This window comes from Leptosomus discolor, chromosome Z, assembly GCF_034619465.1.
Source record: "Leptosomus discolor isolate bLepDis1 chromosome Z, bLepDis1.hap2, whole genome shotgun sequence".
In the NCBI taxonomy this organism is placed as follows: Eukaryota; Metazoa; Chordata; class Aves; order Leptosomiformes; family Leptosomidae; genus Leptosomus; species Leptosomus discolor.
Window position 1 is genome coordinate 73,220,634 of NC_141419.1, and position 26,095 is coordinate 73,246,728.

At 36.7% G+C, this 26,095-nt stretch overlaps 1 protein-coding gene across 2 annotated transcripts; it reads left to right on the top strand.

Moving 5' to 3' along the window:
* MIER3 (MIER family member 3) lies at positions 1 to 26,095 on the top strand. 2 transcript variants are annotated; one of them, XM_086479349.1, is made up of 13 exons: positions 1 to 46; positions 822 to 846; positions 3,027 to 3,172; positions 5,096 to 5,230; positions 6,636 to 6,756; positions 8,937 to 9,022; positions 9,215 to 9,287; positions 11,746 to 11,897; positions 12,271 to 12,352; positions 19,733 to 19,824; positions 21,621 to 21,748; positions 21,932 to 22,077; positions 22,164 to 26,095. In XM_086479349.1, exons 1-13 carry the CDS (start codon positions 38 to 40, stop codon positions 22,619 to 22,621), a joined length of 1,653 nt encoding a protein of 550 aa, XP_086335475.1. In that variant the 5' UTR covers positions 1 to 37; the 3' UTR covers positions 22,622 to 26,095. The 2 variants fall into 2 exon arrangements, with proteins under 2 accessions (XP_086335475.1, XP_086335474.1); XM_086479348.1 differs by lacking the exon at positions 1 to 46 and adding an exon at positions 398 to 457 and having other exon boundaries at positions 19,730 to 19,824.

Sequence of the window (26,095 nt, forward strand, 5' to 3'; positions counted from 1 at the left end):
TCGGCGCAGCGCTGTTCCTCAGCCCGATCGTCCCAATATGGCGGAGGTGAGCGGGGAAAGCGGGCTGGGGCGCCGGGGTTCGGCCGGCTCCCCGCGGGGCCCCGCTGCCGGCAGGCCTCCCGCGCCCGCCTCGACATCCCCGTAAGGCGCCTCCGGTACGGCCTGGCGGCGGGGGAGGCCGGCGGGGCGGTGAGGCGGCCGGCGGCGCCGCAGGCGCCGGGGCAGCGGGAGTCTGCGCGACTAGGCCGCACGGCGGGCGCCGCGCAGCGCGGGTGCCGGGTTCGCAGCCCGCGGGCGGCCGACAGGCCGCGGCCGGGCGCGGAGGGGGGCGCGGCCGCCACACCGGGCCCCGGGGGGCACGGGCCGGGCCGACGGGGGCGCCGCCGCTGCGCGGACGATGGAGAAACGCCTGGCGGGAGGAAGGAGGAGCGAGCCCCGGGCTGAGAGCGGGGAAGAGGCGGCGGCCGGTCCGGCTGCCTCCGCCGCTGCCTGTCCCTGTCATGTCCCGGCCGGCCGGGGCCGGAGGGAGCGGGAGCGCCGGCTAAGCCGCTGTGGGGCTTCTGCCGGAGGAGGAGGAGGGAAGAAGAGCGGGCGGTGAGCGACCGAGCGAGGGAAGGAGGGCTGGGAGATGGTGAACGGGTTGGAGGGGCCAACAGGGCGGGACTCAGGGGCCGAGTCCGGCGGGGATCGGCGGACAGGGGAGCGGCGGGGGAAGGGGGCAGCTCCTGGGGCGGAGGGAGTCGAAGCATGAAATGAAGACCCCTGCCTGCTGCTGGGCCGGAGGGAGCCTGCTCTCATCTGGCTTTCTCTTCTCTCCGCAGGCTTCATTTGGGAGTTCGAGCCCAGGTTCGTCCTCGCCCATCTTCTGCTCCAGCACCCGGCCTGCCGCCCGCGCACCGCTCTCCTTCCCAAATTTATCCCCTCGTACCTTTCCTAACGCTTCATGTGCACGCAGTTAACCGCCTGCCAGATTTTTAAGAGAAGGAGATGTGCGTTGTGGAGTCCTTTCCTTAACTCCAGTTGCAGTTAGTAATTGGCTGCTTGGAACCCAAAATGAAAACAAAGTTTTGTAGCACTTTTAAGTCAGCATCTCAGTAAAGCCATATAGCCTGGAGAGAGAGACTGCTTCTCTTGTTGCTGATAACTACAGGCTTGTGTAAATTTTTGACTTCTTGGTAATAACAGAAAATGTTTAAAATCATAATGATGAGCAATTTTTAAAGCTTTAACTGCTGTTAAGGTTCTTGCGAATTCTGTACACAAGGAAGCATAGTTAACATCAGGAGGGCTACTTTCAAAGAAGTATTTGGGGAATATATTTGCTTCTGTGTAACTGCCTTCTGCATTGGCTCTTTGTCATCTTCTTTAGCGATTCTTATGAAATTTATTGAGCTTGTATTTTTGAATATGGTTTTACATGTTTTAAATGGGATATTGAGTGTTCAGAGCTACTAAAGAAGCGGGACTTTTTTATCTAAACTCTGTGAGTGAAATAGAACTTCCACTTGAGTTACTCAAACATAAAATGAGTTAGAACAGCAACTAGAAGCAATAATCTTGAGTGCGCACACACATATATTAGATTAAGGCATTTAACACTTCCTTAAAGCTGGATGAGGATGCAATGGTCAACAGCAGGAGAATTCAACATTTAATGTAATTAGTGTTATCAGCTATACTGAAAGTTTTATAAGACCATAATATGAATAGCATGTGAATAAAAAGCATTTTTGCCATGAATGTTTCTCTGCAGTATATTATGAACTTTCACAGTATTGTCTTAAGTGAGCTAAATAGATAAAAGTTTACTTTGATTTCCTGCATAATTGCCAAAAAATTGCTTAGATGCTCTTGGACTCAGGAGGTTTAGTATATACTACTGTCTCTTTCAAGGCTGGAAGCAGTGCAAAGAGGAATACTGCTTTATTTTTTTGAAGAGGATTGAAAATTTGTAGCTACTTCCTTCAAAACTTCTGTTGGAGTCCTTACATGGAAATAATTCCTAATAAACCTTTTCTTTGCTGCTTGTAAGCCAAGGATTGCAACAGAGCGCTAGTGTGCAAGAACTAGAAAGGGAAACGAGAAGTGAAAGAGAAATATCCAAATCTGCTTCATTCCTCCATCCTGAAAGCCATAAGAAAGTGAACGTTAAAGAACAAAATAACCCTGCAATTCAGTGATTTTCATTGTAGAACACTGACTTTGTGGTGCAGAGTGTTTGCATCTTTAAAACTTACTGAATCTAATGATAACCTTACAGTTGACAAAATGCATTTAAACTAACAGCAGTACTTTTTTGTTGACTTAATGATTATTCTCTTGAGTAATGGAAAAGTATCTGTTGGACCACAGAGCTGTCACAGTGGCTTGTTAATTAATCCGTTAGAAGCATTTTGTTATTTCTGGTATATTTTCCTCAATATTTCTTGAAACTCTGCTATATTTATTCTTTCTTTCTAGATCAGGTGCTAAGAATTAAATTAGTTTTAATAAAAGATCCATCTATGAGGCTAAACTAATCTGAAGCGAGTGTTGCTGTTTACTTTGCTATTAGTAGGAAGCTGATTCATAACGTCAGTTAGCTGTTTACCAGTGAAAAACTGCTGATTACCAAATAAATCACATAAATAGAATCAGAGTCTACAAGTCACAGTCTTGCAGCATCTGAAATCTTGTGATGTGTGTGCTTTGTACCTTAACGGTGATTTGAAGGATGTTAGAACTCTCTCTTATTCAGTAAAATATTAATTTGGGATTGTACTTTCTGAAACTTTGTTGTAGTAGTTTAGATACTTCTCCCAAGTACTGCAAGGGAGAAAACTGCACCTATTACTTAGAGGTACAAAAAGGGAAGGTCAGCTAAAACAGCTGAGTTGGTCAAGTAGTTAGGAGTTTGTTCCACTTGTTCCATGGCCTTCCATATGACCCTGTATATAAAAGAATTCATGCAACTGTATTTTTTTCTGTGATGTGATTTCATATGTTGGTATAGACAAAAAAATACTCAAATTAAGTTTTTTTGATAGTTGGCTCTTTATCATCTGAGGATCATGACTTTGACCCATCTGCTGAAATGCTGGTACATGATTATGATGATGAGCGAACTCTTGAAGAAGAGGAAATGATGGAAGAAAGCAAAAATTTCAGCTCTGAAATTGAAGATTTGGAAAAGGTAAGAGTGACTTGCTTTCTTGTAAATGCGCATACATGTTGTGACTTTTACTGAAAAGAACACTCGACCTGTTCTTCAGTATGTATTGTATAATGCAGTTTCCTGCAACATACCTTTGTAGCTTGTTTAAAAAAAGAAAAGAAAATCTGGTTTAGTTAGGATATAGCAGTGCATTCTCACAAGAAGGCTGAACTTGGCTCCTCAAAGATATTAGTGTTCTGTTAAGTTCATACTCTTTTCATTTAGTTGTCCTTTCACTTTGGTAGAGGAATCACTGAAGCAGGGTTTAGAGCCCTGTCATTTTGTATCACTTGCCACTTCCAAGTTTTGGGAGTTGGATATAAGTTGAAACTACGTTTTGCGTACTACTGAGTGGTGTTTCATTCTGTTGGTCAGGTTTTGCTTTTCCAATATACAAACAAACAGTCCTGGTTTAGGCATGATGGATCACATTCATTTGCTATGTAAATGGTAGTTCTGTGTCTTAGTTTCATCAGCTTGGCATTTGTTGAGTGTACAAAGTGACCAACGTGCTCCCTGACTCCTCCTATTCCATTTTACACTCTCTAATTACATGTTTTTCCTATTTACACCTCTTGTTCATGTGTGGCAGTACATCACCAATTTTAAATGACTGCTGAATGCTGAACAGCCACAAATTGATGCTGTTTGCGTTACTCTTTGGTGACCCACTTACACCACTCAGCATGACTGGAGATTTTGGTTAACAGAGTTCCAGGAAAATGTAATTTTTAGTATCAAATATGAGGCTGTATTTTTGTAGTCCATGTAAAAGCAAATTTTCTAAATGTGGAGTTCACAGTGTTTATACTCCTGATTAATTTTTTTTTGTTGTTCTGCTACCTTTACGATTAGATTTTTGCTGATTATGAACGTGCAATTATAATAGCGAAGCAGCTTGCCAAGTCTGGTGGTTAAAATGGAGTTGTAACTCCAGAAAATTATCTTACTGCTTCTATAATAAACAAACTGAGAGCCATTAATCTTAAATGCACTATTACTTTAGGTCCTGATCCTGAAAAGACTTGATCGCAAGTTTACATTTGCCCATTGTGAAAAGTCTTAGCAGGACTAAAGCCTTAGCTGACTAAAGAAAACAAGTAATTTATTCAGTGTATGAGTTCAATAAGAAATTTTTAAAGGTAATACAGCTTTTAAACGTATAAATACTGGAAAACATTTTTAATATTTTGATGGCTTCAATCAGGTAACTAAAAAAATCTCCACTGTTTATGTGTTTTATTAATTGTATTAGGATGCAAGTATGATGATACTTACTAAAATCACTTGATCAAAAGCTGTTGGAAAAAGCAAGTTATAAATCAAGCTTTTCTCTTGATTTTTGCATTCTGTATCATTAGTTGTCTTTCTGCTATTACCTTCTCAACGGTCATTATAAAATATAGAGTGCAGGAGATGGAAAGGAGGGCTTAAAAGTTGCTATATTGTTTTACTTTTGTGGAGTTTTGCACGCTTGCAGCTGTAACTATGTAGGACTAATGTCTTAGAAGTTTTTCTTCTGTATTTCTCTCTTGTAGAGGGGTTGTTAGTGTTTCTAGGATATCTTCCGTCTCAAAGAAATAAAGGCAAATTACGCTCTACTGTATGAATTGGAGAAGGAGCAGGTTTTTAATAATTACGCTTTAGTTTCATCCAGTAAACAGTTTTCTTCAGTAGCTTAATGGCACTTCACTATATGCCAAGAGACATGGTTATGAATTAATTTCAGTCCTGTTCCTGAAAAGATTTTAAATCTTTAATCAAGATTCCTACTTTCAATTAAGTTTTTGTTTGGTTGGTTTTTTACTTTTGTTCTTCAAAATATGTCTTGTCCTTTTAGGCCTGAACTGTTTACAAGTGTTTGGCAATATGTTGAATTGTTTGTAAATGCTCTTATATTAGGAAGGAAATATGCCACTGGAAGATTTACTGGCATTCTATGGCTATGAACCCACGATTCCAGTTATAGCAGGTGCCAGTGCGGATAGCTCGCCAAGTGAACTTGCAGATGAACTTCCGGATATGACTCTAGATAAAGTAAGTCAGAACCGTTTTCCCCTGTATTATGATTTAAAAACAGAAATCCAGGTGACTTCAAATTGTATTTAACTTATCTCTCGATGTTACAAAGTATGTATCTTTGTTCATTTCAATATACAATATTACTCTGAATTTATTCTTTTTCCAGGCTATTGAGGATTTGATTCTAATTATAATTATCACACTTACAAGTGCATAGCAACTTTAGTGGCACTATATTACTACAAATGAGAAATGAGTAAGTTAACAGTTCTTCTAAAACACATCCAAAGAACTTTAAATAGATGGGGATTTTTAATAGAGGTGGGGTTTTTTGATAATGTGTGCGATGTCCGGAAATAATAATTCTGGCTTCCAACACATATGTCAAGTATCAAAACTTTGTGGGTAACTTTAAAAAGCACTCCTGAATGCTTTGGAATGTTGCTTTCAAATGCGTATCGTTTGGAAGGGTCTGAAGTCTGGAGAGTGAGAGAGATATGCAGCAACTATGTGTGTTGCATTGCTGATGTAAAAACCTGAAACTTCAGGTTTTGTGCTTTGCAAGCTAACTTTGAATTCTGAAATTTTAATCTGATGTTTGGCTGTAAAGTATATGCAGCTAGTAGTTTGGATTATAAGGTATGTTGGTAGTAAGTATATGTCTTTTGGTTTGTTTTGCTTTCTGTGAGTGTGATGTAATGGTAAACTCCACAGAAAGTAGGGTATAATGATGGCTCTGCACATCTGATTCTCATTAGGATTCACAGTTGTGTTGAGGCTACAAAAAATGTAGTCGGTTTGTTGTCTAATGCAGTTCTTTCCCTTCCTAACCTCTATACAGAGGGATTCACACATGTCTGCTAGTGGAGGAAGTCTGCTCTTTATTTCTTAATATCTGGGGGTTTTAACTTCAATTTTTTTGTGTTTTGGGAAGATAACAGGTTGTCTGTTATCGGTAACAGTCCTCTCAGCAAAAGTCTGCAAATGTGCCTGGCTGTTGTTTTTTTTTTCCCAGAGTTTAAGGGGTAGCAGCCTTTTAAAGCTTTGGTATATCTGTGATGCAGAGAGTGAGAGAATTCTAAAGATTTGAGGCAGTTTCCACTGGCATTTTTCATTGGAAGCAGTTGGAGGAATGTCTGAGACTCAAGCTTGCACAAGTTACTTCTTGTGTGTTTATTTTAATAGAAGAGAAAGGGGAAATGAACCCTTGTGTACAACTCTGAAATAAATGGTTATATTTGTTCTTAGATTTACGAGGAACAAACTAGCTTTTTAATTAAGTGAGTATGGTCTGCTAAATTTACTTATGGTGAAATAATTCATTTTAGTTAATGAGACTTACAATTTGCTGGATCTACATGGTCACCAGTCTATACTTAATAGTCAGTCTGAGGTTTTGTTTTTTATTTTAATGATACAGGAGGAAATCGCTAAAGACCTCTTGTCGGGTGATGATGAAGAAACACAGTCCTCTGCTGATGACTTGACACCATCAGTTACTTCACATGAGGCTACTGACTTCTTTCCTCGGCCATTAAGATGTAGGAAACCTAATTTTTTAATAGTACTCAAAAAGTCATAGCGTTATATGTATCTTCTTAGCTTAAAATACCAAAATTGCAGAGTAGTGCTGACTACCAGGAATTGAGAAGCAGTGCTTTCCAGGATGTTGTACATGAATGTTGTCTTTGGTTGGTATTACTGATTCCCTAAAAGACTTGTATTTGGTACTGTGCTTAAAGCACAAGTAAAATTAATTTCTCTACAAATACAGTAACTTCATAATTAATGGGGTATTGAGAGGAACACCCTTCATGATTTTCAGTATGTTAGTGAGTTACGTGAGTATGTAACCTATTTTTTTAAATTAGTGTTTCTCTACAAAAATTTTTGCTGCGGCTTTTAAGCCAGTGACTCTTCCGTGCAGCCTGTGGATGTGAACTGGGACATGATTTCTTTGTGATTATTTCCCTTCACACATTCAACACTTTTCTATAGGACTTCATGGGGTGGGCCTAAGTGGTTTCATATGGGATGGAGCCTATAAACCGACAACCACCAAAATTTCACTAACATGGAACTATTATGGGAAAGAACCAGTGGTTCAGTTATCCAGCCTCGACGGGATATTCCTCACTGCCTATTGCAGCTTATTTGTCAACTGGTGTACTAGAGCTAGAGCAATGTGGAGGATTTTTATCACAGTTTTAATTTGACAAGTGTCTTCAGCTATTCCTGGGGGATTTCATTCTTCTAGAGAAAGGGAGATAATAAAGGGGATGTGCTGCCTCAGTCATCAGCAATTGTAGCCCTTTGTGTCCTGCTGAATGTGTAATAAATGTAAGACATTTGTGTTGTAAGAAATACAAAAAAAAACCCCATGCTTAAAAATTATAATGCCCTTTTTCTAGTTAAGCAAACCCAAAACTTGCTGGCACTTAAACACTGCTGGTTAATGAATATGACACTGAAAGTGTGGCAGCTTTATAGAAAAGAATATCAGCCATTTATCTTACTGAGGATTAAGAAATGGTCATCTTTGTTTTCAGTTATTACGGTTTTCTATCAGAATGTTACTTTCTCTATTAGAACTTCTGGCTGGACATTTTAAAATCGAGTATCCACTATTTCAGGGAGGGTAATATCAGTTTTCAGTGCTGTTGGCAGTTTCATCTTTTTTTTTTCTGATTTCTGTTCATTACTCAGATACTAAGTTAACATTAAATTTTAAGATAAACATTTCTAATATATAATATAGGCTATTTTATTAAATTTGCATTAATTGGAAAAAATAATTGCCTGTGATTATGCAGGCATATTGTTATTTCATGCATTCATGTTAGCTTCTTGCTCGCTACTTCTAAGAACAAAAAGAGATAAACTGGTGATTGTCAGACAGAAGACGACCTTCAGTCCCTACAGTCTTGGATATTGTCTCTGACGTTAATGATTCTGTTCTGTTGCGGTGAAGCTAAAATGTTGCTTCTGAAGTTTGAGAGTACAAAATGGCTTTAATTGTATCCAAACTGTAGATTCCATTCTGCTGGAGATTATACTGCTATTAAACCAGAATTACTTCAGAACCCAGTACCACAGTATTCCAGATTCTAAAATATGAGTTATTGTGTGGAGTGCTGTATTTGAATTCCTTGGAGTGCTCTGCTGTATTTCTTCCTAAGACAAAAAAAAGATTAAAGAGGAATAAGCAGTCTTTTGCTGTCTTTGCTTATTCCATTTTTTATCTCTCTCCTGTATCTTCACTCCATGCTGAGGCAGCCTCGTTTAAAGGAATGTTTTGAGTGCCCATTAAAACTTCTGATGAAAGTTTTGAGCAGGTAATAAAGACATGCCTTCAGCTTTACTTTCTTTGTGATTAACCTGAGGCTAAGTCCTATGAAAAACGTTTTCTGTTTTTCTCACACTTTCCTGTAAGGTATTAAGGATTTATTGAGAAAATTGATGAAGAATAATTATCTGATTTCCTTTTGACTGTTAGAAATACAGTAGGTTGTCTCAGTTGCAGTGATGATAAATGTTTCAGTTCTGCAGTGTACAAGTACCAGAGCCTTCAGGCTTCTGATAGAAACATAGATCAACAGACTCATGATAAGTGTCTCCCAGAACAAAAGCAGGTGCTCCTTTCAAAAGTAAAGGGTATCTTGTAGTACTGTTGGAACTGAAAATTCTTCCTAGCTAAAACCAAACTTCTTTGTGTCTGAAGCAAACACTACGTGTGATGGAGATAAGGAATCAGATGGTGAAGATGTAGAGGCGGACAATGGTAATTCATCTGAAGATTTGAGAAAGGTAATAATTACATCTTCAAACAGTTAAAAAAACTTTACTGTTGAGAAAAATGAGTTAAGATTTATAGTATGTATCAAAAATAGTACCTCAATTCTGGAATTTTATGCCAAATGCCAGCTTAATGGCATTTTTAATGCTTCCATGCACAAAAATATTAATACCTTTCTCTTTTCATTTTTGTTACATCTTCAGGAAATAATGGTTGGTTCACAGTACCAGGCTGAAATTCCACCTTACCTTGGCAGATACAGTGATGATGGAAAGGGTAGGTTTTTCTGACTGTTTTTATTTTATGTTTATACATAACAGTTGATGGAAAAATGTTACTTAAATTTGTAAGGTAAATTCAATGGCTCACTTAGTCTCAGAGACCTTAAAAAAAAAAAAAAAAAGGCACTAGAAAACTGAAGTAACACAACCACATAATTATATCTCAGAAATGTGATTCTTCACCTTTGAGAAGACATTCTCAAGAAAACATTGGAAGGTGAATTACAGTGTTAATTCTGACATATCTAGTCATTGGGAGGCAACAAACCATAGGTCAGGAAGGAAATATTTTCATCAGAATGTCATAACTGGGCTATGAGCGTGTAAACTTAGTTCACATTGAAGATCTTAAAAAGAGTATTTTTCTTTGCTTGGGTTTTCTTGGCAAGCACAACAGTGTGGATTAAAAAATTGATACGGAAAACAAAGTAATAAACTATTTTAAATTTCCGTAGCATGAGTAGAAGATGTAGGTCTGGATACACTGTCTGTTAAAAAGATGAGGAGTTACATATGGTGTTATCCCAGTGTAAATTTCGGTGTAAAACTGCAATTGTGCTAGAGTAGAAAAAATAACTTATTAAATAGTTTTATTTTATACGTTTAGAAACCTTCACTATGGGAAAAGTACAGCACATATAGCTGTGGAATTCAAAAATCAGATAATGAGAGAAATTTGCTCACAGTTGGAACAGCTGTGAAATTAAGGAACAGTCTGGGGGATATGTTAATCTGTAAGTTACTTGTGTTCAAACTGTAACATTTCATGGGAATATTATTCTAGTGATGTATATCAAGTCTTGTCACCATTACTGGCTGCTTTTTTGAAGAACGATCCTTTGCAATAGAAAAGAAGAACGTTTGGTATGGATGGAGCTGGAAGCATTAGCAAGTGAACATCTCTTGTGTTGCTTAAAAGACCTAGGGAAGTCTCCTGTTCGCTAAGATTCAAGCATGATGCTTATGGTTTATGAGAAATGGAGTAGTAAGACCCATATTTATCCTTTTACTATTTACACATCTTGACTTCTCCTCAGCCAAGAACTAGAGAAGTGCTAATAACCAGAGAATGGCCAGGAAGGAGTTAATCTGACAACTTCCTCTGGAATGAGCTGGTGCCAGAGAGAACCAGTGAGATTCTTGTCTGCTGGCATGGCCAAGAGCAAAGAGGTAGCACACATATCGGAGATTGAGGAGCTCCTCTTGCAATTATCAGTCATGGCCTCTAACAAGAAGTGCTGGGTGTCTTGGTTGATAAAGAAGGTTGAAGCCGAGCATCAGCAGTGCTCAGAGAGGTTGGACCTGACTGTAGGGGTGGAGGATTCTGTGAAGGCTTCTTTTGTACTCCCTGAAGAGCTTGTGGTGGCAAGCAGGGACTTTTATTTCTGCTATGTAGTCCCAGCTACCAGAATTGTGGTAGAAGGCAGTTCTGCTGTTTTGTAATCCGTACACTTGTAACGTGTCTGTTTGAAAGCTTTCCACGTTCTTAAGCCATAACAGAACTTTCAGAGGGTATGTAATTTTATTCCTCACCGTAGCTTAATGTTGTTTCCTGCAGTTTTGTGAGAGATCTGAGATCTTCATCTCTTCTACTGTAACAACTGTTATGCTCCTGTGTTTGAATTGAATAACCCTCATTTTGTATCACCAAGAGAGAGTACATGAAACATCATATGCAAAGTTAGTCATATCTGTTGGTCAGAGTAAAGGATTTATAGTTTAATCTAGAATTGAAACATGCACAGACTGGCAAAGGTTCAGGCCAACTCTTGTGTGTTTTCAATATATTGTCTTTCAAATAAGCTACTTAAGAAGTGCACGGATACATTATTTGAGTATGCTATGAAGGAGGACTATACATCCTGATTGCTTGTAAAGTATGTAACACAAGTTCTTAACAGCATTCAGTTGTTAGTGAATGGGAAAACAAATTACCTCATCGAGACTTAGACTTCCTTTCTATTAAGTAACGTTTGGCAAATTTCAGTTGAAAATGACCAATTAGCCACCTCCTTTTTTTATATGTAATATTTGAAATATTAAAATAATATCCTCCACTGTTTTACTGTAAACTATAGTTTATTTTTTTAAACAGCTGAGTAAAACTGAAGGGTTTTGCTAGTTTGTTTATATGAAGATGATGAATACATATGCATAATCTGACTTGAATCATCTCACTGTCAACAAGCTGCTCTTCGGTAAAGAGTCTTTGTCTCAAGAGTTCAGTCCCTTACCTCATCCCGTGTAACCTGAATCTCTTAGCCATATCACGCTGTAGAGTCTGTCTTTTAACTGAGGCTTTTGGGCAAAAAGTGAGCTGCAATTTAGAAGTGGCATGATGGTGCTTGATTTGATTACTTCTGTGTTCCTGTTCTTTGTCTTTGTGAAGTAGCTTTTAATGTTACAGGCTTTAAAACGTCACACCTGCCATTAATGGATTTCTGTTTTAGCAGCCTATGAAAATGAAGACCATTTACTTTGGAAACCTGATGTGATCTCAGAAAGTAAAGTTAAAGAATACCTTTTTGAAACCTCCTTAAGAACAGGAAATGAAAAAATGATTGGCAGAATTCCTGAAGGACTACATACACGGGACAATGAACAAGTATGTTTTATATCCCATTCCATTTGTGACACATTGCTTTTTAATTAACATGTGTTCTCTTTCTCTGCCTTGTATTATAAAGGCAGCAATACTCCATTTCTTTTCTTTTTTTTTTTATTAGATGTTATTGGGGTCAAGATCTTATTTGTAATTTTAAGCACATGCTTAAAATTTTATTTTACACTTTCTTAATTAAACCTTTCCTCAACTTTTGGATGGTTTTATTTTTGATTGTTGCTTTAAATTTTTCATCCTGTATAAAGATAAACCCTCTTTTTTTATATTAGATTGCTCACTGAAAGGCTAATTTTGGAGATCTAGATTGGCTATTTGCAAACTTTGACTTTTTCTAAAGACTTTTTCTATTTTATAGGCATTGTATGAACTTCTTAAAAGTAGCCATAATGTTAAAGAAGCAATTGAGAGATACTGCTCAAATGGAAAGGCATCTCAGGGTAAGTGGGAGTACTTGTTTTATCAGAAATGTGTGTTTGAAAAAAAAAAAAAAAAGGAAAAAAAGATTGTATAAAAAAGCCTTCAGTAAGAATCGGCTTGAGTGCATCATTTTCTATGATGTCTTTAGCACAGGTTAGGTATAATCTGACTGTTGGCCAGTTGGAAATTCCTGCTAAAGTAGTTGGCAACTTGTTTAAAGGTTGAGAATCAGCTTTTCACCTTCCCTTCGTTCCTCCATTGCTGTTACAACAACGGGACAGACTGAGGAGAGGGGTGGACAGAGCAGTGACTTTTGCTGCCGTAAGGGAGTGTATTTACAGTATCTTTTTCAGATCATGATCAATTATAATCTGGTTACATTTATAGCACAATCAGGAGAACATAGCTGGCTATATAAATAAGCCCCATTGTCTTCCTCAATGTGCTAATGTTATGCTATGCCAACCCTAAACTGGTTGTACTGTATAGTATACTGATCTTCAGTAAAGCGTGGAGAGCTTTGCTCGAGTTTACAGTGGAAAACAAGCTTCCGTCTCGTTTGTCCGTAACTTTTACTCCCTTAAATGAAAATCAGAGTTTATCAATTAGTAAAGACAGTTCTTTTTCCTGTATTTTAACATACATGTTGCATAAAGCAGAAATGCAGTATGAGGCCTGGTATAGATTGATATTCTGGCAGATATTCCCTAGAATATCTGGTGACGGCACCCAAAGGGAACTTGAATGTTTACAAATTGGGTGCTGTGAAAGCTAAGTATCCAAGGTAAAGCTGAAGGGGACAATAAAGACTATCGGAGCAGTGCTTCAGAAAGCTTGTGTACAAGAAAAGATTGTGTAGGCCTAAACAATAAGGAAGTATCAGTTGCAGGGTTGCATCCTAAATCCCACACCTCTCTAGGATTTAGATTCCTGTTTTGAGATTGAAAAATATCTCTGCCCTTTTGTGGTTCAGAGCCTAAAACTCTATCTTAAGGACTAGTAATCACACTCCACGCCCCGTCCCAAGTCAGATGGGACTTATTATACCCTCATTACAAATGGTAAAGGATGATAATACTGTCAGGGCTTGTCTCTTGGACTAACTGTTATGCTATGATCTACTTTACTCGGTGAAGTTCAATGCTATTCAAGTTGAGAGTTAAAAGTCCACCACTCCCAAGATAATTTCTCAACAGTGAGACTTTACATGGGGATCTTCTCTTTGAAGCTTGAGAACTCTAGTAAGGAGTGCGAAATTAAGGAGTGAGAAAGAAAGAAAGAAAATGGCTTGCAGTGGAATGATTATCACCTTCATCAGGGAGCAGAAAGGTCTTGGTTTCACTGTCTCTTCCAGAAAGGTTTTGAAATGTGTTTTTTCCCCCCCATTGGCTTTACTTGTCAGCTGAACAGAAGCTTTTTTGGATCATCATTATGAATGTAATGTGCCTGAAATGCCCCTTCTTAATTATATATAGGCCCAAAACCATAATCAAGATAGGAAAGCGACAATACTTGAGACAAAAATGACCTATTCAAATATTTTGCCTACTTTGTTTTGAAAGTCTTACTTGGTTTTAGTTATTTCTTTGTTGTTTGTAAAACTAAAATTCAGTTTTAGAAACTGCAGGTTTTATCCTAAAAAAAAAAAAACAAAACCAAAAACCTGCAGGTTTTATCTTAAAAAAAAAAAAAAAAAAAAAAAGAAAAGAAACTGCAGGTTTGATCTTAAAGAAAAAAAAAAAGAAAAGAAACTGCAGGTTTGATCTTAAAGAAAAAAAAAAAAGAAAAGAAACTGCAGGTTTGATCTTAAAGAAAAAAAAAAAGAAAAGAAACTGCAGGTTTGATCTTAAAGAAAAAAAAAAAAGAAAAGAAACTGCAGGTTTGATCTTAAAGAAAAAAAAAAAGAAAAGAAACTGCAGGTTTGATCTTAAAGAAAAAAAAAAAGAAAAGAAACTGCAGGTTTGATCTTAAAGAAAAAAAAAAAGAAAAGAAACTGCAGGTTTGATCTTAAAGAAAGAAAAAAAGAAAAAAGAAAAGAAACTGCAGGTTTGATCTTAAAGAAAGAAAAAAAGAAAAAAGAAAAGAAACTGCAGGTTTGATCTTAAAGAAAGAAAAAAAGAAAAAAGAAAAGAAACTGCAGGTTTGATCTTAAAGAAAGAAAAAAAGAAAAAAGAAAAGAAACTGCAGGTTTGATCTTAAAGAAAGAAAAAAAGAAAAAAGAAAAGAAACTGCAGGTTTGATCTTAAAGAAAGAAAAAAAGAAAAAAGAAAAGAAACTGCAGGTTTGATCTTAAAGAAAGAAAAAAAGAAAAAAGAAAAGAAACTGCAGGTTTGATCTTAAAGAAGGAAAAAAAGAAAAAAGAAAAGAAACTGCAGGTTTGATCTTAAAGAAGGAAAAAAAGAAAAAAGAAAAGAAACTGCAGGTTTGATCTTAAAGAAGGAAAAAAAGAAAAAAGAAAAGAAACTGCAGGTTTGATCTTAAAGAAGGAAAAAAAGAAAAAAGAAAAGAAACTGCAGGTTTGATCTTAAAGAAAAAAAAAAAAAGAAAAGAAACTGCAGGTTTGATCTTAAAGAAAAAAAAAAGAAAAAAGAAAAGAAACTGCAGGTTTGATCTTAAAGAAAAAAAAAAGAAAAAAGAAAAGAAACTGCAGGTTTGATCTTAAAGAAAAAAAAAAGAAAAAAGAAAAGAAACTGCAGGTTTGATCTTAAAGAAAAAAAAAAGAAAAAAGAAAAGAAACTGCAGGTTTGATCTTAAAGAAAGAAAAAAAGAAAAAAGAAAAGAAACTGCAGGTTTGATCTTAAAGAAAGAAAGAAAAAAGAAAAGAAACTGCAGGTTTGATCTTAAAGAAAAAAAGAAAAAAGAAAAGAAACTGCAGGTTTGATCTTAAAGAAAGAAAAAAAGAAAAAAGAAAAGAAACTGCAGGTTTGATCTTAAAGAAAGAAAAAAAGAAAAAAGAAAAGAAACTGCAGGTTTGATCTTAAAGAAAGAAAAAAAGAAAAAAGAAAAGAAACTGCAGGTTTGATCTTAAAGAAGGAAAAAAAGAAAAAAGAAAAGAAACTGCAGGTTTGATCTTAAAGAAGGAAAAAAAGAAAAAAGAAAAGAAACTGCAGGTTTGATCTTAAAGAAGGAAAAAAAGAAAAAAGAAAAGAAACTGCAGGTTTGATCTTAAAGAAAAAAAAAAAAAGAAAAGAAACTGCAGGTTTGATCTTAAAGAAAAAAAAAAGAAAAAAGAAAAGAAACTGCAGGTTTGATCTTAAAGAAAAAAAAAAGAAAAAAGAAAAGAAACTGCAGGTTTGATCTTAAAGAAAAAAAAAAGAAAAAAGAAAAGAAACTGCAGGTTTGATCTTAAAGAAAAAAAAAAGAAAAAAGAAAAGAAACTGCAGGTTTGATCTTAAAGAAAAAAAAAAGAAAAAAGAAAAGAAACTGCAGGTTTGATCTTAAAGAAAGAAAAAAAGAAAAAAGAAAAGAAACTGCAGGTTTGATCTTAAAGAAAGAAAAAAAGAAAAAAGAAAAGAAACTGCAGGTTTGATCTTAAAGAAAGAAAAAAAGAAAAAAGAAAAGAAACTGCAGGTTTGATCTTAAAGAAAGAAAAAAAGAAAAAAGAAAAGAAACTGCAGGTTTGATCTTAAAGAAGGAAAAAAAGAAAAAAGAAAAGAAACTGCAGGTTTGATCTTAAAGAAGGAAAAAAAGAAAAAAGAAAAGAAACTGCAGGTTTGATCTTAAAGAAGGAAAAAAAGAAAAAAGAAAAGAAACTGCAGGTTTGATCTTAAAGAAGGAAAAAAAGAAAAAAGAAAAGAAACTGCAGGTTTGATCTTAAAGAAGGAAAAAAAGAAAAAAGAAAAGAAACTGCAGGTTTGATCTTAAAGAAGGAAAAAAAGAAAAAAGAAAAGAAACTGCAGGTTTGATCTTAAAGAAGGAAAAAAAGAAAAAAGAAAAGAAACTGCAGGTTTGATCTTAAAGAAGGAAAAAAAGAAAAAAGAAAAGAAACTGCAGGTTTGATCTTAAAGAAGGAAAAAAAGAAAAAAGAAAAGAAACTGCAGGTTTGATCTTAAAGAAGGAAAAAAAGAAAAAAGAAAAGAAACTGCAGGTTTGATCTTAAAGAAGGAAAAAAAGAAAAAAGAAAAGAAACTGCAGGTTTGATCTTAAAGAAAGAAAAAAAGAAAAAAGAAAAGAAACTGCAGGTTTGATCTTAAAGAAGGAAAAAAAGAAAAAAGAAAAGAAACTGCAGGTTTGATCTTAAAGAAGGAAAAAAAGAAAAAAGAAAAGAAACTGCAGGTTTGATCTTAAAGAAAAAAAAAAGAAAAAAGAAAAGAAACTGCAGGTTTGATCTTAAAGAAAAAAAAAAGAAAAAAGAAAAGAAACTGCAGGTTTGATCTTAAAGAAAAAAAAAAGAAAAAAGAAAAGAAACTGCAGGTTTGATCTTAAAGAAAGAAAAAAAGAAAAAAGAAAAGAAACTGCAGGTTTGATCTTAAAGAAAGAAAAAAAGAAAAAAGAAAAGAAACTGCAGGTTTGATCTTAAAGAAAGAAAAAAAGAAAAAAGAAAAGAAACTGCAGGTTTGATCTTAAAGAAAGAAAAAAAGAAAAAAGAAAAGAAACTGCAGGTTTGATCTTAAAGAAGGAAAAAAAGAAAAAAGAAAAGAAACTGCAGGTTTGATCTTAAAGAAGGAAAAAAAGAAAAAAGAAAAGAAACTGCAGGTTTGATCTTAAAGAAGGAAAAAAAGAAAAAAGAAAAGAAACTGCAGGTTTGATCTTAAAGAAGGAAAAAAAGAAAAAAGAAAGATTTGCAGTTCCTCCTTAAGAAGTCTGAAAAGGTTGTTTGTGGGATCTTTAGAAGCAGATGGTTGTTTGGTTTGTTCTGCATTCCCTGATACCACTTGTTTTTCAAAAGCCTGGATCAGACTCTGTGTAGTCCCAGTCAGTTGGCCCTGTATGGCTGCCCGAGGTAGGCCTAGTGCTAAGGCTTTGCTCTGCGGTTCATTATGCCTTTTCTGGTGGTCTGCTAACTCACCAGGGGGTTTATGAGATCGAGGAAAGTGTCGGGGGGTTCTGGGGAGCCTATCTTACTTGCCAGATTTGTCTGCTGCCTGCATCAGCTCAGGATCACCCTGCTGGTGTCAGTTCATCCCACCCCGTTTCTTGACTGTGACTTACAGTGCCATGCATCAAGTCTGTCCAGGTTGGAATAGGCTGGAGGTGGGGTTGGCCATCCTGATCCTCCTGAGTGTTGTGTTCCATGTTTTGTCTTACTTCATCCCTTTTTGCAATGAGGTATGATTTTAAAACAACCCGGACTCCCCTTATTAGTGGTCTCATGGCTTTGGGGTCCTTGGGGGCAGAGGTGGGGTAATCACCATGTGCAGTTCATAGCCTGAAGGCAGGCTGCTTTTGTAACAGCAGTAAAAAGTTCATTTAACAATCTTACTGGAATAGCAGCAGGCTCCCCTTTATCCTGAGGGTCTGTGCCTCCTGCCCAGTCACTAGTCGGTGGGCAGTAGGGTGTGTTGTCATCAGTTAGGGGATGGTCCCTCGTTCAAGATCTCTGTCCCCAAAAGCCATCCTGATCTAACATAATATGATCTCCTCCAGTTTAGGAGACATGCCAGAGACACTCAGTCTTGCTTTTACCAGGCTTCTGTCCATATTTTTTGTGCAGAATGGCCTGTTGAAGGGGGTCCCATGGAGTGGTCTTCATAGTATTTCTCCAGTTGCCCCCTTGAGGTCCAGTGCATACCTCAGTTTTTAATAATAGGGGCTACTTAAATTCTGATTCATCCAATTCACTCTTATGGCTAAGTTCCTCATTGGGGTCCTCCCAAATATCTCCATCCCAGTCTTCTGGGGAAATGATTAGCTTACCAATTTTTACAGGATCAGGGAGGGGGTTTGGGGCCCAAATTATTGTGAGTTCTAGTTTATCCTCTACTTTCCTGCGTTCTTCTCTTTCCTCTCCCAGTCGTTGAAGCAGTTGGTCTGTTCACAGAGGCAGCAGCATTCCTTGTCACTTTCTTTGTTCAACCTTATCTAGTAACATTCTCATTTCTTGTTCTGCAGATTCCTTATACTGGTATGCAGCCTCTAAATACCTCTTCAACTTTTTATGTATTATTATTACCTTCTCTTTACCATCTTTCAGTTTCCCTCTTACAGAGTTCAACTGTTCTTTTATCTTATTCCGACTGTCCTGCTTTTCACACACCCAGTCATCTGAAAATTTCAGTGATGGGTTAACTCTGCCTCTGTAAGTAGTCAGTGATTTAATCTGCCATCCTGCCGTCTATGCCAATTTTTGTTGCAGGGGAACTGTTAAGAAAAGTCATCATTTTGGGGTTAACTAAAAGGTTTTATTAATGATTAAATGATCAAATGTTAATTAATTGATTATTGGTAATCAGTTTGTAATTAAGCAATAGTTGAATAGTAATTAAGTGGTTTAATGATTTAATAATTAATCAATAATTAGCAGTGAAACACTCTACTACTTACTACACTTACAATGATTAAGCTATAGCTTGATATATATACACGTCACTAGCATGCAATATACTTTTAGGCTTAATGTAAAATGTCACTTACCTTGCTGTAGGCTCAGGTGCTGGGTAAGGGGTGTCACAATCCTGAGGGGGTACCATGAGGGCTGTCGCTTGCCTGCTCAAGGGGAGATCTCCTCTGCAGCCTGATGCTGTGCAGGAGAACTCAATGGGCTCAGAGGGGCTGCAGATATTTATAGCATAAAGAGACTGAGTCATAGTCAAACTCCCTCTTTGTTGTACGTGCAGGTGTGTAGCTGTAGCAGTTTTAGTTTTGTCTAGTCCCAGCTCAGGCTGGTACACTTAGCTCCTGATAAACTGTGGCCTAGACTCCCTAGTTCCTCAGAAGATAAGGCCTAGCATGGTTCCAACAGTTTGCACAGCAGGGATATCTCAGTCAGGCCTTCCTTGTAAGTAATGTCCTCATCAAAGTACTGCTCACTCAGTCAGAGCTGGGCTGTCAGTCACAATAGGTTGTTCCTTCACTGTTTTTTCCAACAACCATGGTTCTTTGTATCCTACCTGAGAAGAAATACTCAGAAAAATTCTCACTCACACCGCAGTGATTTTATCAAACCTTATTTTTTTGATTACAAACTTACTAAGAAATAATAAATCTTTTGAACGTCCTTTGCCCTCAAGAATAAAAGTTTCAGAATTCACACTCTTCTATGGCTCTTTATAAAGAAGAATGTTAGATTTCAGGTAGGATATCTGTACAGTAGAGGAAAGAACATGGATCTAAATAACTGAACTATTGTTTTTTTAAAATGCATTTAGTTAGTCATCCATTAGCAACAAATATTTTATTCTTTGTAAAAGGCTAGTGAGTGAAATCAGGTTTATCATGCTACTTTTGTAATTGTTTAGAAGAGATGACAGCATGGACAGAAGAAGAATGCAGAAGCTTTGAACATGCACTTCTGATTTATGGAAAAGACTTTCATCTTATACAGAAAAACAAGGTTAGTATTTTACAGTTAAATGGAAGAATTAGTACATGATATGATGCTGAAAATTTGTAAAACATTTCTCCGAAGCCATGCAGAAGAGTGAAATAAGAACCAACATACTAAAACGAACGTGGCATTTTTTTGCTAATTTTTCCTCAGATGTCATTGGAAAAGCTAGGCATTGCAAGATGAGTCAGCGTATTATCTCTGAAATCAACTTATGTTGACATTACTTCCATTACACATTTATGTTATAATTTAGTTTAAATGTATGCCTCTCCTAGAAGTACACTGTTTCCATACCATGGCTGTGGGAGGGGAAAGTGCAACTTACTTTTGTCACTAGGAAGGTATAATTTTACAGCAACAGGCTTAGCTTTTTTGTGTTTTCAGAAGGTGTAATCATCCATCGGTATTCTGTTTTCTGGCTAGCAAGGCTTCCGAATGGCTCCTCTGTGCCTGTAGAATATGGATTTATTTTTTTTTTTGGTGGTCAAAAAACAATAAGACTATATGGATTTTTTTGAATTTTCTGTATATCTTTATGCTTTGATACCACCTTGAAGGTTTTCTTTTGTTTAGGAGTCTGGTGGTTTTGTTGTATTTCAGGTAAACTTTATAGAGTTGTGGTAGCTGTTTAACAGCAGTCAGCTAGTCGTGCTCAGTACCTGGTTTAACCTGTCCTAAATAATATTTGAGTGGTTCATATTTTAAGTGGACCTTACCAATAAACAGTAATTCATCAGAGGTGCAAAGAAATAAATTTAAAGTATTTTTTCCAATGTGCAGGAAAGTGCACGTGTTGATGTGTCTGTCACTATGGGCCAGAATTTATCGAAGAAATCTGCTGGGTTTTTTTCTAAGTAGATAAAATGCCAGAAAGTTTAGGGGAAGTTTTGGGACCCAGCATAAGCTGGTGTCACTTGTATGTGAATTGTATCATCTAGACAAGGTTTTGTCCTTGGAGAAATTAAACAAGAGATGTTTCCTTATCACTGTACGGCAGAGCATTGTAAACTGGGACTTCATGTCTAGCATATGGACACGGGTTCATTTCCTACCCTGCCTGGTACGTCTCTAAACAAGCAAGGCTTACTGCTACACCCAAGGCATTTTGTATTTTGCCTCTGATGTTTCTGTAAGTTTGATTAAGCTCAGGCACAGTTTATCACCAGACTATATCTGGATAGAATGTATATTCTAGTTGTAAAACTTAAACTGGAACTGATGATGAAGTGTCTAAAAACGGATATAGTTTGTGAGAATATAGGTGGAAGCAATGACTTTTTCTCCAAGAACCTGACTTCACATAACAACCTCCATTTTGGGGAAAGAGATGAACAGTTAACCTTCTCAACAAGACTACAATTTTATTTTGTTATTGGAAGAATTTACTGTTGTGATTATCTGTTGTCAAAGCCTCCACAGTTTTGGTGTTCTCCACAGTTTCCCAAAAGGAATAAGTACCCAAAGTGTTTCCTGCTTCACTTCTCCTTAGGGCATTGATTTGCTCAGCTTTTTCTATCTTAAGAGAAACTATCTTATAGTTTTAAAAAGTCATTATATTATATACATGCTTCAGTTGTAGATACAGTTTCAAACTAGTTTTAAAAAAGCCAGTAATGGATACAGAAGAACAAATGTAACACTAGCTTGAAAGTGTAGATGTCTTTGAAGTCTCCTAGTTGAATTGATTTGTAATAGATACTAGAGTAGTAAAAGTAACAATATTGCAGGAATGGGAATTGGGGAGATGACAAAACAAAGCCTTTGCATTAATCCTGTCAATTCTTCTTGCCTTCTTTTAGGTAAGAACCAGAACAGTTGCTGAGTGTGTGGCTTTCTATTACATGTGGAAAAAGTCAGAACGTTATGATTACTTTGCTCAGCAAACAAGATTTGGAAAGAAGAGATATAACCATCATCCAGGAGTTACGTAAGTAAAACATTCTTGGAATACGTTTTCTGTTGCAAATTGTAGAAGGCTTTTTTTTTTTTTTAATATTCTGTAATTGCAGTGTAATGCTGCATGGCTATGGCAACTGAAATTAAATCCATCATGATATTTAGGCCTTGTTTTCCAGTTAAATAATACATTATGGATGCACTATTCTTTTAGGGACTACATGGATCGTTTGGTAGATGAAGCAGAAGCCCTTGGTGGAGCAGTGCATTCTTCAGCCTTATCATCTAACAGTCGAACAGAAACCATTCCTGATCAACAGCTAAGCATTCTGAACTCCATCACTGCCAATGAGCTGACAGGTAAATCAAGAAAAAAAACAGTATCTTTTTGTCGTAACTATGCAAACAACTATTTCATTTGCATTTGTGTTCATCCTTTTTTCCAGCGTTGACAAATAGTGTAGCTACGGTCTGCCACACTTCAGACGTGAACTGCCTGGATGACACCTTTCCTCCTATGGACAGCTTACCCCGAGCACCAGTTAATCATGTGCCTGTTGGAACAGAAGAATTGCTTAACTTGCCTAGCAATGGTGAAAGTGATTGTTTTAATTTATTTGAGACTGGCTTTTATCATTCAGAGCTAAACCCAATGAACATGTGCAGTGAGGAGACAGAAAGACCTGCAAAGAGATTGAAAATGGGAATTGCTGTTCCAGAATCTTTCATGAATGATGTCTCTGTCAATAACCTTGGTGTGGACTTCGAGAACCACACACACCATATTACCAGTGCCAAAATGGCTGTTTCAGTGGCTGACTTCAGCAGTCTGTCTGCAAATGAGACAAATGGTTTTATCAATACCCACACTCTTCACCAACATGCTGCCCTTCACTCAGAATGACTGTGGAAAACTAAAACAGTGGGTACTTTATGCAGTAGTAGTAGTAAACTTGATGGGAGCTATCAGGTTTGCTTAGTCTTTCACTGGAAGTTTGAACTTTATGACATCAGTGATGTCTTTGTATGTATAGAACTATATCTTGATTTATCAAGAGTAATTTCTTTTTTCAGTCCATAAATGTGGAAATGTCATAGGATGTCTGGCAGAGTTTGGGACTAAGAGAACTCTGCGGTGCAGCTTTAAGCTCTGCTTCAGTTTTTTTTTTAAAGCCTGTAGACGGAGGCCACCATTTCAAAACCAGCACAGAAGTTCTGAACGGATTGGAGTGGCTTTTTAGTCTTAAGTTACTTTTGCCGTAACGGATGCAGTGGAATAACAATGTTTACAGGTACCGATCCTGATCCCTGCTCAATGTAGCATTTTTTTTTTCCTCTTATAAAGGCAGGGATGGGTTTCTTTAATTTAAACTGCACAAACATACAAGGATGTTTTTTAAATGGAACCTTCTCTCATGTGATACTAAACTAGAGCACTTCAGTTTACAAAACAGCAAGTCCATCTTGGTGGAAGCTAGCACAAGGGACTTAACGTGAGCAAAGTGTGAAGACCTACACTTCGATGCTGTTGCAAAACTATAGGCCATGGCTACCTTACACAGAAGTAATTATGCTGCCATAGGTGTCTGTGTACTTTAAACGTACCGGCTTAAGCAGACGTGGTTTAGGCTGCATTGTACTCGGATGGGTTTTGTCCACGACTTTGAAGAGTAACGTATTCGTGTACCGTAACTTTGCTAAGGCAGCTGGTGTTGTATAAAGCTACAGTCTGCACAGCTTAGGATTTACCACTAAACAAACAGTCTTCATTTGGAAAACATCTTAAACTGTTCGGAGCTCTGCAGTTCAAAGCGTTACAGTTTTGAGGGACTATCTAGTTTATATAGGAATAGTAGGACCTTGAAGTATGTATTTGAAAGTTTTTCTTTAGTGTGGATTGCATTTATTTGTTTTGGCAAGTCATTGGTTCAAAAGTGGCACTTCCCTACCTTGGTAAAATAGGAAAGGATGAGCAAAAATGTTTCCCATAAAAGCAATTATTTAACTTGGGTAATTTTTTTATTTTGAACACCGAGTGCAGTTTAGCCATCGAGGAAGTTTGTCTTGCAAAACTTTGTTCCAAATCTTGCAGGAGAGTCAAACCAAACATAGTATTGGCTTGTAACCTGTTGTCGTAGCATACAGCTTGCAGGGTTTTTAAATGAGAATCTGAACCTTACTTCAATAGGATTACCCCTTTCCCTCCGTACTTTTTCTTTGCACTGTTTGTATTACAAATTTAATTGCCACAAATTGTTTTTCATTATTCAAGTGATTTAAGTTTGCGTTGTTGATACATGTAATAGTTGCTTCAAGGTTATGCAGAGTAATTAGAAAGTAGTGACTTTAATATTTGAAAGGGAAGAGGGTATTTATTATGCATACTGTGAACTGCATTGACATCCTGAGTTTTGGGTGCACCATGTGGAGTTTTCTTTACAGCATTGTAATGAAGATTGCTTTGAATTTTTTACACCATAGCACACTTACCATATTAAAAACAAATTAGTTTAGCACAGTGGACAAAAGTATAGTGATTTTGTAATCAGTTCTTAACTTACACATCTGAAATATGTAACTTTAGTGAGTACACGGTAAGTAACGGGTAGCCTGGGCCCTGTGTTCTACTCTGACGTTTTAGCAAAGTTGTCAGCTTCTTGTTGCTGTGTTTTGTGCTGAACTTTGTACCTTGTTTCTTTTGTTTATGAATCAACACATTTTATGTAATGTTGTAAAGTACTGGCCATAACCCTCCATTGTTATGCATTCAAGTTTATCTATGGGTTTACAGTGAGTGGCTGGTCTGTATAAAAATCGTTATACAAAGATGACTGAATGCTTATACCAGTTGCACTTAAATGAACATGCCCATTCTCATTAGCTGATGCAGTAATATATTCAGTTTATCTATGCATTGCTGGGCTCTTAATGTAGACAGAGACTTGTCTAAGGTTTGGGTTGTCAGCAAGATGAATGGACACTTTAGTTATTTAATAAAGACTTTTGACCAAAATTCAGAAAATGATATGAGAGAAAAATGGATTCCGGCTAGTCTAATAGATTTTTAGATGCTGATCTTATTTAGCCTGTTGGCTAGCTAGCTGGTATCGTTTACTTTAATTCCTTGTTAAAATGAGGCAATAATTTGCAAGATTTTGTAAATATGTAAATTCTTCATATCTTTTTAGATATCTATTTCAATATTTTCTGACTACTTCTGTGTATAGTAACATTTTTGTGCATGCTTGATGTGACATTCATAAATTTGTACCACTATGACTTTATCCATGTAAAATAGCTATTTATTGAACTTTTCTTTTAAAAGCTGGACTTACTTATTTTTCTCTCAGTTTAAACATATAAATGGAGAACTTGTTACTGTTTATTAAAAGAATTGCGTTTTGAAAGTTGGCATGAAGATAACGGAATTGCAACCATATGAAAAAATTACATTGCCTTGGTTCTTAGATGGTGAAGCACAATTCTTATAACAAACTGTGATGAATTCTTTGTCCTTTGCCACAGTTTTTCTTCATACAAACAAACCAAAAAATCAATAATGGGCAATTGCAGCGTTGGTAAATGTATCCTTTCTGTGTACAGGGAATCTGAAGAGGGTAGCTGATTCATTTAGAAGTGTAACTGGTGCTGTGATTATAGCAATACTTTTACTTTAGTTAATCGTACATCATCTTCTCATGCTAGGTTTTTAAACATTCAGTTTTCCTCTTGTCATGGTCAAACTGCTGAATTCACTTGAAAGATGTACAATACCGTCTGAAGAGTACTAAATTGTGTACTATTAGGTCAATGATTTGTGCAATTGTTTCCTGTTTTTAATTTTTAAAACTGAGGGTCAAAAATACAGGAAGACTTCAGATCAAGTAGAGCATAGTGATACTACTTAATTTAACCAAAGTCTCTAGTGAACATTTCAACTTTGAATGTAAACTAATGGATAAACTGACCAACAGGGATACTATTTGCCCAGCATTACAAGCACATTGTCTACAGACAGGGAAACTAAACACAGTAATTTATAAAATAATGACAAGGTTACTATTTTTTTTATTCCTATTTTTCATTGAAAGGAGGAGGAAGATACGATCAATTGTAAAATACAGTAGGAATGGTTATAGTCATCCTAATAAAACAGAGATTCAGTTATTCTCAGTTCAAAGTATGTACCCTGTTCATAACAACAAATCTAGTGACAATCGGAACATGTTTTATTTTCAGATGTTCAAGAGGAAGTCGCTGTTGTTGCATTGGTTTTAATATTTGTACATAAACACTGATTTTTTTGAGCATTATTTTGTATTTGTTGTACTTTAATACCTGGTGTACAGTTCCAGAAATAAATGTCTGGAAACCTTTC